The sequence below is a fragment of the Hippocampus zosterae genome, chromosome 3 (genome assembly GCF_025434085.1).
Source record: "Hippocampus zosterae strain Florida chromosome 3, ASM2543408v3, whole genome shotgun sequence".
NCBI lineage: Eukaryota > Metazoa > Chordata > Actinopteri > Syngnathiformes > Syngnathidae > Hippocampus > Hippocampus zosterae.
Window position 1 is genome coordinate 27,405,823 of NC_067453.1, and position 17,589 is coordinate 27,423,411.

General features: G+C 46.0%; 1 protein-coding gene across 2 annotated transcripts; it reads left to right on the forward strand.

Moving 5' to 3' along the window:
• The first annotated feature begins 759 nt into the window (after positions 1 to 759).
• ptpn9a (protein tyrosine phosphatase non-receptor type 9a) lies at positions 760 to 16,794 on the forward strand. Of its 2 annotated transcripts, XM_052062083.1 has the most exons (13): positions 760 to 1,213; positions 9,069 to 9,212; positions 9,312 to 9,401; positions 10,930 to 11,054; positions 11,642 to 11,747; positions 11,873 to 11,983; positions 12,653 to 12,969; positions 13,080 to 13,167; positions 13,237 to 13,306; positions 13,582 to 13,660; positions 14,396 to 14,546; positions 14,635 to 14,842; positions 15,465 to 16,794. In XM_052062083.1, the coding sequence occupies exons 1-13, from the start codon at positions 1,181 to 1,183 to the stop codon at positions 15,653 to 15,655; spliced, it is 1,713 nt and encodes a 570-aa protein (XP_051918043.1). In that variant the 5' UTR covers positions 760 to 1,180; the 3' UTR covers positions 15,656 to 16,794. The 2 variants fall into 2 exon arrangements, with proteins under 2 accessions (XP_051918043.1, XP_051918044.1); XM_052062084.1 differs by lacking the exon at positions 10,930 to 11,054.
• The last annotated feature ends 795 nt before the right edge of the window (positions 16,795 to 17,589 follow it).

A 17,589-nucleotide genomic window follows, 5' to 3' on the forward strand; every position in this document is an offset into this window, starting at 1 on the left:
TAGCTTTTAAACAAAACGCGTTTCTTGTTGTAAAGTAATATAGAGCCCCCCCCCCCCCCCCAAAAAAAACGGTAAATCTTCGTTTATTGATTAAAGTGAGATCTCCCAGGCTATTCCTTCCTGGGGTCTCTCGGTCGCGCATAGAAATGACAGACACAAGAAATCATATTATTTATTTAAAAAACTATAGCAAAATGAATATAACACACTATAATACTGCTGAAAACATTGGGCGAAATGAAAAATAGAGAAGTATTAACTTAGGTTTACGCCGTTAGCTTGATGATGTCCTTTCTGCTGAGTCATGTAGCTCACTCTTTTTTTTTCTTTTCCTCCAGATGGCTAAAAAGATTTTAGTCGGGTTACTACTCGGTAGAACATGGCTGTGATTAAATAAAATGTTTCCACAATTATAGGAAATACATCGAAAAAGACCCCCGCCCCACACACACACACACAAAGAAAATCATAATTCAGCCTCATTTGATCTGCTATATTTGACTTGTAAATTGGTCCTCAATAGGGAAGTAGAACATTGGGGGGTGCTCAAGAGCTATTTGGTATTTGAAATAAGAATTAGTTGTCATTCTTACGATAGATACAGTTACAGTTTCTCTCGGGAAACCTATAATGTATACAACAAATGCATGTTGCGATATTTTCATGCTCAATTCGTCTGTTTTTCTTTGCTTGATTAATGAATGAATGGGTGACCCTGTGGTTGTAGTTCCGCTGCCGACCACCAGGATGCAGAGCCGTGCGCAGGAAGCGGCTAACTGGCTGGCCTCATTGGAGGCTGCATAAAGGAGACGTTCGATGCTCTCCGGCAAAACAAAAAATCTTCATGGCAGCAAGAAGTCGACGGTGATCCGCGCGGCTAGGCTAGGCTAAAGCTAGGCTAAGGCTGGGCTGGGCTGGGCTTGGTGGAGGGGACGGTTCCAAAAGCGGCCGAACCTCCATATGCGGGCCTTGTTTTGCGTGTGAGCTCGCTAAAAACTAATCCAAGAGCCGATTGGTCGTCTCGTCTTTTGCTATTTTTTAATGGAACATTCGAGTTAATTAGCCTGAGAGAAAACTCTAAGCAGGACCGAACAGCCAACGACCGCCAGAAGCCTGCTTCTTCTTCCTCCTCTTCCTCCACCTCCTCCTCCTCCTGTGTGGCGGTGACCGAATCAGTACCATGGCAGCTACTTTGTCGGCCGAGGAAGAACAGGTAGGCCCTTTCTGTGTGTCTATGTGTTCAATTCGAGGCAATGGGACCGTGTCAGTTGCTCGAATGCGGACTGAAATGTTGCCCGAAAGCAGAGCGGAACTGCTGTTATCGATTTGTTCCAGTCTGTGTTTGAGTCGCTGTGCAGAGCCATAACCCCTCCTTGTCTGTCCGCGGATGTGAAATAGCCACCCCAAGCCCCCCCCCCCCCCCCCCCCCAATCTGGAGTGGGTGGAGGGCACAGGAGCTGTGGAAAATATGCGCATTTTATGACAAAAATCGCCTTTTAATACATCTGTTTTTCCCACGTCTTTAGCGTGGTCTTTAAACGCATCATTATCGCATTGCGTTCACTGAACAGCACGAACTTTGTTTTTACTAACAAAACTTTTTTGCACTGCTAATTATGTCATAAGACCGATATTAAAAATCCGTTCATCTATTTTGTATAATGAGAGAGGTGGTTTTACACATTGATTGGTCGCCAGACAGCAGTAGGGCAATACTCACATTCACAGCGAAGGACAATTATACAGTATATTGTTTTTATATCATTGAGCTTTGGGTAAAATTGTTACATCACAGCTTTTTGTTTAAAGTGATAAAAAATAATCGATTTTTTTAGGGGTTTAGGGTGGTCCTGTCTTCACGAGAGTTGATCTGCCCCTGCACTGAGCAGCAACCAAATCTCATCTACACATTCAAAACCAAACCATTTTAAAAAAACAACAACAACAAAAACTCTTATTTTATTTTTTAGGATCTGCTCCGGTCTACAAAAAAATAAATGGTGGACCGTAGTTTGGATATACTTGATTTAAGGCCTTCAGTGAAGCTAACGTGTGTTTTTATGTTTTTTTAAATAATAAGCACTTATTGGCAAAAACATTAGGTACACCTAAACCAGTAATTCGCAAGAACTGAGCACATTAGTTTGTTGTGAAATATCAACAGGTGAGCCGTGGGAAATTACCCAATTTCACTTGGTCTGAAAATAGTTTTTCTTAAATGAATTTAGGTGCCAGCCACAGATTCACTGTTGGTCAGTCGCAAATTCACCCTTATGTGATTTTTTTTTTTTTTTTCCCGGAACCGAACCTGCTGAATCGGCAAAAATCCCTGCCTGCTTGTGATTTATTATGACATGACAAAAAAAGGTTTGCATTATTTTTTTATATTATCTTGGCCAAATACTGGATTGCATATGCTTTTGCTGGTGTGACATTGAAACAATTTTTCCAATGTACGGCGTGTGTTTTTAGCTCACTAAAAGCTGCAAAACACTGAACAAGCCAAACGGTTCCTATTCATCAGCTTGCTTACTTCACACTTTGGAGTACGTACACCGCTCGGGTCACAGGTGAGCTCGAAAGGACAATAATGCACGTTTTGGAGTTGTCCATTGAAGACACTTTTTATTCATTTATTTGTGGAACTGCACTGCCTCACACTAAGCTGTTTGATCGTCTCTTGCAGTCTTGAGTTCCGCATACAAAATAATTATATGGTTACCAAGTGGTACGTACGTTGCTATCTTGAACAATGACCTGAGATGAATAACACGTACGAAACGATGAAGCAAACGCCCTGTCAAATGCAGCAATTAGAGTTGGCAGGTGGATATAAATGCATTTTTAACCACTGGATTATACAACCAAAACAAAGTCAGAATTAAAATTTCCCATTAGAGGTACGAGCCTCCCCCCCTTTTTTTTTTCTTTTTCTTTATTAAGTGACGTCAGCTCCTCCCAATATTGGTGCGCGCAGCTAGTATGCTCGACCATTTTTGTCCCCCGAGACGAAACCACAATACGGTTTTGGGGGTGTTGGTTGTGGTTAGGTAGAGCGGATATGCAAAACAACTGGCTGCGACAGAAGGCAATCTTACCAATACAATGTCACAATGACGAGCGCACGACGCATCACTCTCAGACCAAATCCAAGTAACGTTAATATGTCACTGTGAAACGGTCTTAAAAACGGACCTTTGGACTCAGCGATGAGTTTTAGCGTGCCTCCAATTGCTGAAATAAATGATATGGAATTGCTCAAGGTTTCCATATTGTAACAATCGGATTCCAGCAAGCTATTCTAACATTATTCAATTTTAACCAGGGATATTCGATACCACGATGCAAATTCATTCATGAGTATTCACTGATAATTACTTGTATTCACAAGTAATTACATGGAACCAAAAAAAAATGTTTTTTTTGGGGGGGGGGGTCAGAGTACCCGGAGAAAACCCACGCAGGATGCCAAGAATTTGATTTGCTTCCAGCAACAAGGTGTTCCCATTATATTGGGGTCAATGTGTTCTCTTGTGAAAGCAGCATACAAGTCGAGGTGTATCGTCTGCACACAGTGGGAAAAGAAAGAGTTGCCCGGCGCTCTGGCTTCCTCTTTCCGCCACATTCCAAAGACGTGCTTCTTCAGTTAATTGTCTCAATTGCCTGTAGGTGTGATGAGTATGAACACGCGCCCTACTAATGGCTGCCGACCAGCCCAAGGTGTGCGCCGCCTCGCCCAAAGTCAGCCGGGAACAGGCTCCAACTCGAGAATGGATGTCGCGAAAAGTTGTACCTCGCTGTTTCAAAACCGTTCTTCAAATTCAACTTCAACATCTGATCGGTACTTCGCAGCATGACCCGATTCTTTCTTTGGGAAAAACACTGCACCGCATTGCCGTAGCGTCCCAGGCTTTAGCCTGGACCGCTCATCCGGTCGCCACATGCTCTCAGTTTGCGTTGGCATGTTTTTCTTTGTAGGTTGCTTACCGCCTGGCGAATCCTCGCCTCATCCTCATCGTTTTGGCCAGTAGAAAGAAATCCTAATCTGGCTACTTCATTTCCTGTGTGAGCCAGGGCCTTTTTTTTTTTACTATAGTGTACTTGTATGTCTCCGGGAAAACACACACACACAGAGGATCGTGGAACTTCATTCAGGCAGCTGTTAAAAGCATTTCCACGAGACTCTGTTTGAGGGGGCGGGGTTAGTTGCAGAATGAACGTGCGTATCTGTCATGTGCTAATGTGCATGTCAATGTGCGTGTCGCTTGTGCTCCCAGGAAGCAGAGAAAGTGGGAAGAGAGCGCCTCGAGTGTGGTTATTGAGTTGCTGTTTTGGGATATCGACCGCCATCGTCCCAAATGGAAGCGAGCATTTGACTCTGTGGCAGTTGTGTTACCAAACGTAACCTTCACAAATGCTTTTTAGGGTGCTGTGCATTCATGGAAGCGTCCTCGCGACCCTGCTTTGGTCGTTTTTTAAATTTACTTTTTGTTGTGGACAGTTTTCATGATTTCTTCAAAACTCATGCAAAGGGTGAAACTAGTGATCTACTTCACAGTTCTGCGGTTGCAGGTTTAAATCTCTGCTCCATAGCTGTGAGTAGCCATGTGAATGCTTGTTTTCAACGCAGTGAACACCAATTCTTTGTTCGGGACACGTTCCAGGCACCCCCCACAAGTGGCGAAAACCTAAAGTATAGAAAGTGCATATAAAAACTTTTTTTTTTTTTAATATTAACCTGCCCACAAATGTATATGAACACATTTTTTCAACACAAACATAATACAAAAAAAAGGAGAGTATGCATCTAATACAACCCACAGATGTGTTCATCCCACACCTGGACGTGTTTTACAAATATGGCACAGATGACTACATTTACATGCAGCCAAAAACCCGTTTAAGACCAGAATATTGGCTGTATTCAGGTTTTTAAAGGACATGTGAGCGTGCACAAAACCCCAAAAGGCTCCGAATAAGAGCCCTGGGTTACCCCTTTTCTTTTCTAAACAGACTATTGGGTCACGTAAGCGGAATCCGGTTACCTCTTTGGAATGAGGCATTGGTTCATGTTCTGCGCATGCTGTCACATTATCCAAAGGAATCGTTGTTCTTTGTAGTATAGGAAGTACTTTCATGGTCGTCATCCTCACCGTGGCTAACTGAACTTGAATGCGTTGATTTTTCTGCAGCCTTTTCCATGTTCCGCGGATATAGACGCACATTTGCGTGTGTCGAATGAAGGCTGTACGTCTGGAGCGCAACTTGTCAGAAATGCATAAGAGGAGGTACACAATCATGACGCAGCGCAAAAGCACACTTTTGGAGGGAGGAGGCTTTATTCCCGTGGTGAGCGACTAAAGTTGGTGAGGCCCTCATTTGGATTTTGTTTTGTGTGTATGTATGGTTGTTTTCTTAAGCGCTAGCATAGCTCAGGCTTATGACGGCTTTCGGCAAAACGTCATTCTGAAGTGTCGGCGAGTGGAAGGAAAAGATATCCTGGCGTCCGGTCCTCATCGTGTCTTTTTCAAATCCTGCCATTGAAGAGGTTGGTTGGCGACGAGAACAGCCAAGGTCACAAAAGCCGGAGAGCAAATTTTTTTTCTCGAGCACAGTTGCACCCTGGCGTGCGTTGAATGCACAGAGGGAAGTTGCGGCGGCGCTCAAGAGATCAGACGTCATTCATCAAGTAGACATGCTAAGGAGCCTGCAAAGATGAGACGGAGGAAATAGCAGCTCTCAAGAAAGCAGACGTCATTACTCAAGTGGACACGCTCAGCGCACCGTAAACTGCTTTCAAAATATGGTTCCTCTGAAAAATCGCTCAACAAAAGTGCGGTGTGGAAAGTTGCAAACCGAAACCTTGATCGTCCGAAACGGCGGAACGCTGAGGGGAAACATCTGCTGCAATCAGGTAAACAATTATGCATCTTCAAGGAAACTGATAAGCGACACTTGTGCTGCTAGCACGCCAACACCACATAAGAACGGACCCGTGGATGTGATCCCGGTGCCCCCCGCCCGCCCCCCCTCCCCCGCCAGTGGAACCAAACAAGAGCGTCTCCTCCAGGAAGTCTGGGTCGCAGCCTGCGGGCGAAGAGGGACGCCAACTTCAGAGTCCCTGAAGTTGAAGCGTACCTACCTGACCGGAAGTTGTCTTTGGCGCAAAGATCTATGAGGCCTTACTCAACTTTAAGCCGACCCATCATGTTGTCGTGCTCCCGAGTGGACGTAAAAAAGGTGACGTCAGTTTCCTGCTCAACACTTGCACTGCTTTTTAGCATCGAGCACGTCAAACTCGGCCTTTGTTAAAGCATTTCCCTGTGTGCTTCATTTCGTTTTGGGTGGTGGAGTTTAGGTGCACCTAACGGAGTGTCCGGCGGATCCAAGTGTCAGGTGCGCCGGTTCCTCGTGGGGGTGCATGTTAAGGCCTGAGAACAGAGCGGCAGCTTTATGTCTCGTCGTCTCTTCTGAAGAGGGAGAGAGAGAGAGCGCGAGGAGCAGACACAGCGGCATCCTGTCTTCAGGCCCCGCCGCCCCCTCACTGAGCGTTTTGTACTCCCAAAGAGAATCCCATAAGTGGACTTCCTGCCCGCGCTCACCCCCGACTTGACTGCACACTTAAAAAGCAGAAGGCGGCGTTGTTGTGGGAGTGCGGAGATGGCGACGACGAGAAGTGGAGAAGCACAGGAAGCCCCCGCCCCCCACCTCCCCACCTCCGCCACACCTCCACGAGCTAAATACTTGACTTGTAGTTTCGAGGAAACCTTTTCAAAGTCAATTTGAGTTAGTTTTGGATTGACGGCGGTCTTGTTTAATTACTAAACTGTAGATGGGGTGAGGCATTTTTTGGAATTCTGTGAGACGATATTTGTGGTGCACAGAAATCCCTTGCTATTTTCCCAACTGCGAATAGCTCAAAAACATTGCAAATTCCAAACAACTGTTTTTGTGCTAGGAGCAATTTCTTCCAACCCATCAGTGGCCCTTTTTCTTCACCCCCCTGCTCTTTCGGATTGCTGCGGTTGCTGCCAGACTCCACAAGGAGCTCATTAACATCTCCTGACACAGCTGGCGGAAGCTCATTTATAAGCTGGAGCGGCGCACTTTGGTGCCTGAGGAGGAGGGCGAAGGGGGCTTGAGGTGGGGGGCAGCTCTTTCCGAAAGGGGTGTGAAATGAAACAATCGGGTTTGCGGCAAATTCTAGCGCTCGCATGTGCCTGCCTACGTGAAGGAACAGTTTAGGCTGTTGGTACAGAAGATGAACTTCACGTGAAGGCGGTTGGTTTGTTGTCATTCTAATAAATTCGCTTACGGAATACGGTCGTCGATTTAACACGAGATGATGATTGTGTACATGCTAGACCAGGGGGGGGGCAATTATTTTCCCCGGGGGGTGGGGGGGGCAAATGAGAAGCAGAAAATATTGTGGAGGGCCGGGCCAAAAGTTAGAAATAGAAAATGAAGAAGATGGCACAATGTCTTTGTATCCCAGTAATAATGTAACATTCTTCTCCACCATCACACTCAGCGCCAGTTCTCCTCAAGGATGTGTACTGAGCCCCCTGTTGTTCAGGCTCTACACATTTGACTGCTCTCCGACTCTTATTAGCGGTCCAGTTTGCGGAAAGTTTTTAACATGATAACAATCAAACCATTCTAGGAAATGTTCATTTACTCGAGCCACAAGCAATTCACTCTGAGCATGGAAATTGCCAGAATCGGACCGAGTAAGAATCGCTTCCTTGTTTTTCAAAGTCTCGTATATTTGAGTCTTTCCGACTCCAGGCGTCTCCTGAATGTTTTGTACTTTGTTACCCGTTTCATTTAATAAGATTAAGATTAAGATATCCTTTATTTGTCCCGCAAGGGGGAAATTACAATCAGAATTCAGAAAGGAAAAACGCCGGGTAGGGAGAGTGAAAAAAAAAACACGCTCAAACTATCCTCTTCCGAGGATCATTTAAGTCCAGGATAAAAAAAGACCCTAGCACATGAATAAGCATATGACCGTTACAACAAGTCACAAGACATAACATGTATAAGGGGGAGGATGAATGGCATGCTCTTCATTTGAAGGATTTTGTCACTCTTGTGGCATCTGTTTGCAATTACAAAGCCCTTATAGGGTGGGGGGCCTCGTCATTTCTGGCTTTTATCTATCCATCCATTTTCTGATCCGCTTTATCCTCACAAGGGTCGCGGGGGTGCTGGAGCCCCTTCCACCCGTCTTCGGGCAGTAGGCGGGGGACACCCTGAAACGGTTGCCAGCCAATCGCACGGCACACAGAGACGAACAACTATCCGCGCTCACACTCACACCCAGGGACAATTTTTTGAGTGTTCAATGAGCCTGCCATGTATGATTTTGGAATGTGGGAAGAAACCGGAGTACCCGGAGAAAACCCACGCAGGCACAGGGAGAACATGCAAACTCCACACAGGAAGGCCAGAGTTGGAATCGAACCCGGTACCTCTGCACTGTGAGGTCGACGCGCTAACCACTGGACTACCGGGCCGCCCTGTATTGTATAATAATTATTATTATTATTAAAAATAAATAAATAACGAAGGCGGCCCGGTAGTCCAGTGGTTAGCACGTCGGCTTCACAGTGCAGAGGTACCGGGTTCGATTCCAGCTCCGGCCTCCCTGTGTGGAGTTTGCATGTTCTCCCCGGGCCTGAGTGGGTTTTCTCCGGGTGCTCCGGTTTCCTCCCACATTCCAAAAACATGCATGGCAGGCTGATTGGACGCTCTAAATTGTCCCAAAGTGTGAGTGTGGGCGCGAATGGTTGTTCGTTTCTGTGTGCCCTGTGATTGGCTGGCAACCGATTCAGGGTGTCCCCCGCCTACTGCCCGAAGACAGCTGGGATAGGCTCCAGCACCCCCCGCGACCCTAGTGAGGATCAAGCGGCTCGGAAGATGAATGAATGAATAAATAACGATGACTACGTCACAGATTTATCATGGGTTCTTTTTGGAAGGTAACCAGGCCGCCTTGCTGGCTTTTACTTTTCCGGTATTTGTGCGGTTGTTGTGAGTGTGACGATTTGCGCCCTCTCTTTCAGGCCATCAGACAGTTCCTGGAGGAAATCACTAAGTGGACCAGTCAGCATGGAGTGTCGCCGCTCTCCAGGGAACTGGCCGTCAAGTTCCTCATGGCGCGCAAGTTTGACGTGCTCAGAGCCATCCAGCTGTTCCACAGTTACAGGGTAGGCAAGGTTCCCATATTTTTTTTGGAGGTGGGGGGGGGGGGCATCTCCTGTACTTGCACTTGCTCAAACTGCCCGTCTGTCTCTCTCTCGCTCCAGGAAACGCGTCTCAAAGAAGGAATTGTCAGACTTCAGCCTCAGGAAGAACCTCTGCGGTCCGAGCTGCTCAGCGGAAAGTTCACAGTGCTGGTGAGTTCATGCGCTTATTGTTCACACATGGACATTGATCACCCATGCCAACTTGGTCATGATCCGAAAAAAAAAAAAAAAAAGGATGGAGAATTCTGCAAATTCCCAGTATAGTATCCATGACCTTGCGACACAAACTCAGTGCCTGGTTGCTGCTCTGCTTTTATTTGTCACTTTAGCCAAGGCCCGAAATAAGCAGATTTGCATTGTAATATACATCGTCATATTGCCCATTTAGCAGCAACGTTTCTCCCCATATTTAATATTGCCGTGAGCTCCCCGCCATGTGGTCGGTACACTATTGTCACGACCCAAGATATGTCACAAGAGTAACCGGGGCAAAGGAATCAATGTTATCTTGATAAAAGCAGTTTAATCAAAGTGTTTGGGGATTATGGTTTGTCATCTCATGATTATAAACAATTTTGGGGGTGGAATTACTCTTGGTTTTTCATTGCTCGTGACAGGGCTCAGTCACTGTTCATTCATTCATTCATCTTCCGAGCCGCTTGATCCTCACTAGGGTCGCGGGGGGTGCTGGAGCCGATCCCAGCTGTCTCCGGGCAGTAGGCGGGGGACACCCTGAATCGGTTGCCAGCCAATCACAGGGCACACAGAGACGAACAACCATTCGCACTCACACTCACACCTCGGGACAATTTAGAGTGTTCAATCAGCCTGCCATGCATATTTTTTGAATGTGGGAGGAAACCGGAGCACCCGGAGAAAACCCACGCAGGCCCGGGGAGAACATGCAAACTCCACACAGGGAGGCCGGAGCTGGAATCGAACCCAGTACCTCTGCACTGTGAAGCCCACGTGCTAACCACTGGACTACCGGGCCGCCCCGTCACTGTTCATGTGTTCCCAAAATGTATTTGTGTCAAAATAAAGGCCTTCCACCCCCACCGCGTCTGCAGTTGAACCAAACAATAATGCCCCTATGGCGCGATTGGTGGAATTACGTTATTGACGTTTGATGAGCGCTTTCACCTGGCAATTTTGAGGTATGACTGGAACATGTTCTCATTCGGAATGAGAAGTTTCCAAGTGAATTGGGAGGACCACATTAGGATATATTTAGCCTTTTGTAATTGAAATCCCGCTCGTAAAAAGACTCCCGTTTCCCTGTGTCCTTCCCCGCTGACACGGCTGATTGACGTGAATGCTACACACGGCGTTCATATCCCTTCTGCGGTATTTTTAGTCGTATTCCTGTATTGGCTGCTGTTCACTCGTCTTCCTCCACAACGTCATTTACCGAATGCAGAGTTGCTCCTCCTGCCACAGACCCCCCAGCCTCCTCAAAAAACAATCCAGTTGGTAAATTTGAGTGCCCCCTTGTGGCCAATTCCTACAACGTCACATTTGCGTTACCCCACAATAAGGAATAGTGGCTCATTCATGACAAACACAAATACAAGGAAACGGATCCTCTTTTGGCAATGGAGTGTAAATAACTTGAAATTGCGATATAAAAATATGCGTTGATTTATTTTTTGGGTGGTGGGGGTGGGGTGCATCGCAGAGTGCACGCGATCCGTCGGGAGCCTCCATCGCCTTGTACACTGCCAAACTTCATCACCCAAACAAGACGGGCAACCACGTTGTTCTGCAGGCACTCTTCTACCTCCTGGATCGCGCCGTGGAGAGGTGAGCATCCCCACTCATTCCGTGAAAAGCAATAGCAGGCCCCCTGCATTTGCTACCCGGGACTTCAACGGAGACTTCACCTCCTTCATCCGACTCGTAATACCACTTCTCTCGCATCACAATTGGAGAAAGCGTCCATCTTGTACACGACACCACAATATACCTGCCTGCCAGTGTGCCACGTCCTTCTTGTGGAGCGATTCCGAATCGAAATTAGACGGCCAGCGTGAAATACAATTGAAAGATACTACGCTCACCGGAGGTGATGATTAAATGGTAAATGTACTGATGCTGCGGGGACTTTGATTATTACAGACATCAAGCTCTCGCAAACAAAGGACAAGGGCAACATTTTTTCAGTTAAAAAAAAAAACACTACACAAAACAAAACGAAAATACGAATGCAAACACACAGAAACATACAGAAGATTGTCAGCGCAACAACAAGTTGTTGTTTACAACCGTCTCAATAAATGGAATAGGTTAGGCAGCAGAATATTTTTTTTGTGACTGCCAAAAAGATAAAAACCTCCCATTTCGTTTGGTCCCATTAGTCATCGTGTTCTGTACGCATTTGTCGCCAACAGCTTTGAGACCCAGAGGAATGGCTTGGTGTTCATATACGACATGGCTGGGTCCAACTACACAAACTTCGAGCTGGACCTGAGCAAGAAGATTCTCAACTTACTGAAGGTTTGGCTTTTAGTGTTCCCTTCATCAACATACCGGACCGAGCGTGTTAGACCGGATTTCTTCTGCGGGTCCAAGCGCCCGTACTTTCCCGTGTTCACCTTTTTTGCTGTCTTTCTGAATATTAGGGGGCGTTTCCCGCCAGGCTGAAGAAGGTGTTGATTGTTGGTGCCCCCGTGTGGTTTCGGGTGCCCTACAACCTGCTCAGTCTGCTGCTGAAGGAGAAACTTCGGGAGCGCGTAAGTGACAGGAAAGCTTGTTGTTTTTGTACGGCCTCTCTGAGGCCAGAGCTTTTTTTTTTTTTTTTTTTTTTTTTACTTGACTACATACAGGGGGGGGGCGGCCCGGTAGTCCAGTGGTTAGCACGTTGGCTTCACAGTGCAGAGGTACCGGGTTCGATTCCAGCTCTGGCCTCCCTGTGTGGAGTTTGCAAGTTTTCCCCGGGCCTGCGTGGGTTTTCTCCGGGTACTCCGGTTTCCTCCCACATTCCAAAAACATGCGTGGCAGGCTGATTGAACACTCTAAATTGTCCCTAGGTGTGAGTGTGAGTGTGGATGGTTGTTCGTCTCTGTGTGCCCTGTGATTGGCTGGCAACCGATTCAGGGTGTCCCCCGCCTACTGCCCGGAGACAGCTGGGATCGGCTCCAGCACCCCCCGCGACCCTAGTGAGGATCAAGCGGCTCGGAAAATGAATGAATGAATGAATGAATACATACAGGGGTACGCCTCTTTTAGGGGGTGGGATTTTTGGAAGTAAATGATGGATGTTTTGTCGTCATGGTATGGTAATGCCTTCACACGAGGGCAAGGAAAGCCACCATTTGCCGATACACGTCTAGATGTTAATTGAAACGGACAAAGACGAAAGTAAGTAAACGTAACCGTCACTTCTTCAAACGTACCTCCAGGTCCAGATGGTGAAGATGGCCGAGCTGCGCCAGCACCTCCCCAGAGACTGCCTTCCCCAACATCTAGGTGGCTTGCTTCCCCTGGACGCCTTCAGCTGGAATCAGCAGCTTCTGGCGGGCCAGAACGGCCGCGTGGACCCCGTGGATGAGCTGGTGGGCATCCCCCTGGAGGACTCTTCCATTCACATCGCAGGACCCGAGTCCATGCGCCCGCAGGAGCTGCTGGCGCACCTGGGCAGGCTTCAACGCTCCGGCATCCACCTGGAGTACGAAGAGCTCCGGAAAGAACCGCCGCCCGGAACCTTCCACTGTGCACAGTGAGTGGATTAAAATATGAATCACTTGCTTTATTTGACCCCGAGAAAACATTGGGAAGAACCTTGAGATCGATGGTGTTTTTTGTTTGTTTGTTTTTTTAAATGAACAGAGCAGTCTACAATCTGGAGAGGAACCGATATGGAGACGTTCTCTGTCTTGATCAAACAAGAGTCTGCCTGAAGCCGAGAAGGAACGAGGTTTGGCACCGGTCGTCTTGAGCGTGACACGGTCATCAAAGTGCCTAATTGTGAAATGTGTCCCAACAGAGATCTGACTACATTAACGCCAGCTTCATGGATGGCTACAAACAGAAGAACGCATATATCGGTACTCAAGGTACGGCGGCGGTAAAATATATATTTGCTTCATTAAATGTGCTTTAGAAATGAATCGTAACCGATATGATGGAAGTAAAATAACACTCACCCCTAACACTACTTGCATGTTGTGTAACTGTGTAGATCGTAGCTTTCAAGAGCTCTAACTGCTGTTCAACGTGTTTATCGAAAATGCATGAGTATCAAGAATCGACCTGTGCGGTACACCAACATGGAGTAGAATTGTGAATGTTTAGCTGTTACAATGAATGTTGCTTGTGTCACACTCTTTAGGTCCACTGGAAAAGACCTATGGTGACTTTTGGAGAATGGTTTGGGAACAAAATGTGCTTGTCATCGTCATGACAACCAGGTAAATTTTTAGAAAAAAATAATATGGTATGTTTTGGTCGAACTACTGTTGAGGAATGGGAGCTGTCAATTTGCTCTTGGCCCTTCCTTGGTTACAGATTCTTTTATCTCTCTATAAGGTGGAAGAAGACCCAACACCACGTAGTCTTTTCTTCAGTTTATCGCAACGCAACACAACACGAATCGATTCGGGCTCCTGTGAGTCTCAGATTTCATCAGGAAGCCCCGAGCAACTTCAGTCACACGTACATATAGGCATAGTATGTTAATTATGTTAATTAGGGGCGGGCAGTCCTTCCCCGTATGTAAAAACCTGAAACTAAGAAAGTCAAGCAAAGTTCAATGTTGGCATTTTGACAAAGTGCAGACCATATCTGCTGGTTCACAGACCTTGAGACTAGGTTTACTCCTCGAAGGCACTTGGCAGCCTTCAGGGACTTTTACGAAGTGGGAGGCGGAAAGAAGTTAGCCAGGTGCTGTTAATCACTCAAGGGGAATCAGGGCCCCAACTTCACCCTACACTCCTTGTTTTAAGTACAAGCAAATGTTCAGGACAGAGACTAGTGTCAATAGTTCTCATAGCAAGATGAAATTCATCAACAATGTTCTACTACTACTTCTAGCAGAATAATTCCTTAACACTACCAAGTCGGACCACTTTTTTTTTAGTTGTAAAGGTTGCAGAATGATGCCTACTGGATCTGGAAAAAATATGTCGAGTTCCTCTCGGTTTCAGGACAGAGGAGGGCAGTCGAAGGAAGTGCGGACAGTACTGGCCTCTGGACGAAGGTGGGCAGGAGGTCTATGGCCACATAGCAGTGGTGAATCAAAGAGTGGACCACTACACCCACTACAACCACACCACCCTCGAGCTGCACAACACTGAGGTAAGGCCACAAGATACTTTTTCCAACATGCGCACGCTTGACTAGTGACATCCGACATGTAGCTAAGATATCCCGATGGTCCAAACAGACATGTGAACAGAGGCAAGTGAGTCATTTCCAGTACCTCAGCTGGCCCGACTACGGCGTCCCCACCTCGGCGGTGACTCTCATCGACTTCCTTGCAGCCGTGAGGAGAGAGCATGGCAATATGATCAAGGCTTTGGGATCTCGATGGACGGGACACCCACAAGGACCCCCCACGGTGGTTCACTGTAGCGCGGGGATCGGAAGGACAGGTCAGGAGGCCTCACCACTCACATGGACAATTTGTGGTTGTATCGGAGCTGTCACGGTGGCAGAACAGGACCTCATGATACAGTAAATGGCTCTAGGATTAGCACCCCCGCAAAAAAGTAAAAAAAATAATCAATGAAAACTGCACAAATTAAAGCGTTTGGTGCCATTGTGTGGCATCTCAAGGTAATTCCAAACCTTACGTATTGATTGTCGCTATTTGTCAATAGTGGTAGGATACTGTATGAGCCCCTTTCAAAAGCGCAAACTTGAAGCGCTGTTGCAAGACAAAACATTAAAGCTTGGAACTAGCATGGCCACTCAAAATCTGATGTGAGACGACAGAAAATTTTGGCGGAACCAGATAATGCTCACTTCTGTCACCGGATTTTTTTTAAAAAAGGGGAGGGAGCTGGAGAGGTACGAGGGAGCAAAGTGAAGCTTTAAAACTGTTTAATTGTTAAGTCTGTAAACGTTGAGCCTCATGAGGAAACTCACAATTTTGCCAGTTAACCAACTGAAAACTCCACATCGAGCCAAGATTGGAAACCAGAATCTCAGAACTGCAAAGCAGACGTGTCAACCACTAGTTCACAAATGAACTGCATTTTTTTTCTTCTCCAGGTACCTTCTGTGCCTTGGACATCTGTCTGTCGCAACTCCAAGACGTGGGCTCGCTGAACGTGTGCCAGACGGTGCGACGCATGAGAACGCAGAGGGCCTTCAGTATCCAAACTCCGGACCAGTACTACTTTTGCTACAACGCCATTTTGGAGCACGCCCAAAGGCAAGGCCTGCTCCCGGCCAATCAGTGAGCTCTGGTTCATTCCGTATCCCCCACTTTGCTCACAAAATTCTGCTGTTCGCCCCAAGACGCACGTCTTTGCAAATGCTGTCCTTTTCTTTCCTGGGACCATTCGTCAGCATGTGACAACGCGTGTGTGCCGTGTGTGCCGTGTCTGTGTGTGTGTGTGTGAAGTCCAGCAAACGGGTAGCCTAAGCAGTAAATGGACAAAAAAAAACGTTGATCTCCGCTGCGGGGTTTTTTTTTTGTGCTAATAACCGTTTCCGGCCGTAGACCACTGTTTGAGGAAAAACGTGTGTGATCAAAAGCAACTTTTTAAAAATATATACAGTATATATTTATAATTTTTAACTTACTACAGAATAAGCACCAACTACCGTATTTTCAGGTGTTATGAATATTATAATCCTATAAGAGTTTCAAATCACTAAGCCAAAACTAAAACCTGAAACCGTTTCAAATTCAAACCCTTCTTACGACTTGTCCCTTAGAAATGACAATAAATGGCTGAGACACTGGTGAAGACTCTCCGCCAACAACCCTGGTGAAAGTTAGCCCCTCCTCTCCATGCAAAGATGTCATTCTCTCGCAGTCGAGATGTATCGCTTGCACATACTTCCTTGACGCTCATTACTACTTTCCAAATAGGCTTCGGGAACATCTTGAAGCCTGTTGCAGAGAGCACAAAAATATGCAGAGACGCTTGTACGTAAGTTTTTCAGGAAATATTTGAAAAAAGGTCAAAACACAAATATGTGAAGTTGTAAATAGGCTTTAGAAAAAAAACTTGAAAGACCTCCTTATTTGGCGGGGGGGGTTGGTTTTTTTTTTCATGGAGGGTGAAATATCCCTTCAAATAGATGCACAATCTTCCTAAAAGGGAGGAAACGTGGCCACCAAGTTTTTTGTTGTAGTTTGTTATTTTTTTAAAAACACAACCATGGGTCCAAGTTGTTATTTAGCACAAGTTGGATGTCGCAGTAGCTGAAGCAAGCGGCGAAAGATGGCGTGCGCCACTTCACTACATGAAGCAAATACAATCTGATACACCAATTCACTCGCACGTTTCCATCCATTTTCTTTACTTGTCCATCCTTGGTCAGAACCGATCCCAGCCGACTCGGAGCACATCGACCACGCACTCACATTCGCACCTCAAGGACAATTTTGAGTCATCGGGGGAACCGGCATGTTTCCTGGGAATAACTCGACATGTGAACCTCCGAAACCGAGATCTGTCAAGCGAACGTGCTCACGACTTGTTTACCGCGCTGCCCGGTTCCTCCTCTAAAAAGGACATCGTAGGGGTTTGTGACTAGCGAAGTTTTGCTCATTTGTCAAATGAGACCTCTTGAGTACAATACAATACAATACAATACAATACATGCTGATTTATATAGCGCTTTCACAACAGTGGCAGCTGTAACAAAGCGCTTAAAAAAACAGTTAACATAAAGTAAAATAATAAACACAACACATAGCATAAAACACGGACAGTAATGCAGTAGTGCAATATTTTCCCCCTGAAGCGCACAAGGAAAAGAACTGAAAAGAAAATAGGTGCACTTTGAGGATAAAACTTATTGTAAAATGATTATCTTTTTTTTTGGAGGGGGGAGTGTAATATTACAAATGTAGTCAAAAATAGCTCGCACAATAATTGGCTCTCATAAGATTTGTGTTTTGCCCCTCAATACATCCTGTTGGGTAAAATTGGTTTTTGTAGCTTCTTGTGCTATTTTGATCAAGACTCCTTTCCCCCTATAATCAAATTAAAAAACAAAAAATGCTACCAATTTATATTTGATTTGATTGTCAACGCTCACAAAATGACTCCTAAAATCATGATTGAATGAAAATTCCCACACTAACCTAAATGCAACACTTTATGGTCTCTTAAACTTTGTTCATCCTAAAATTCTCAATTCTCATAAAATGACAAAA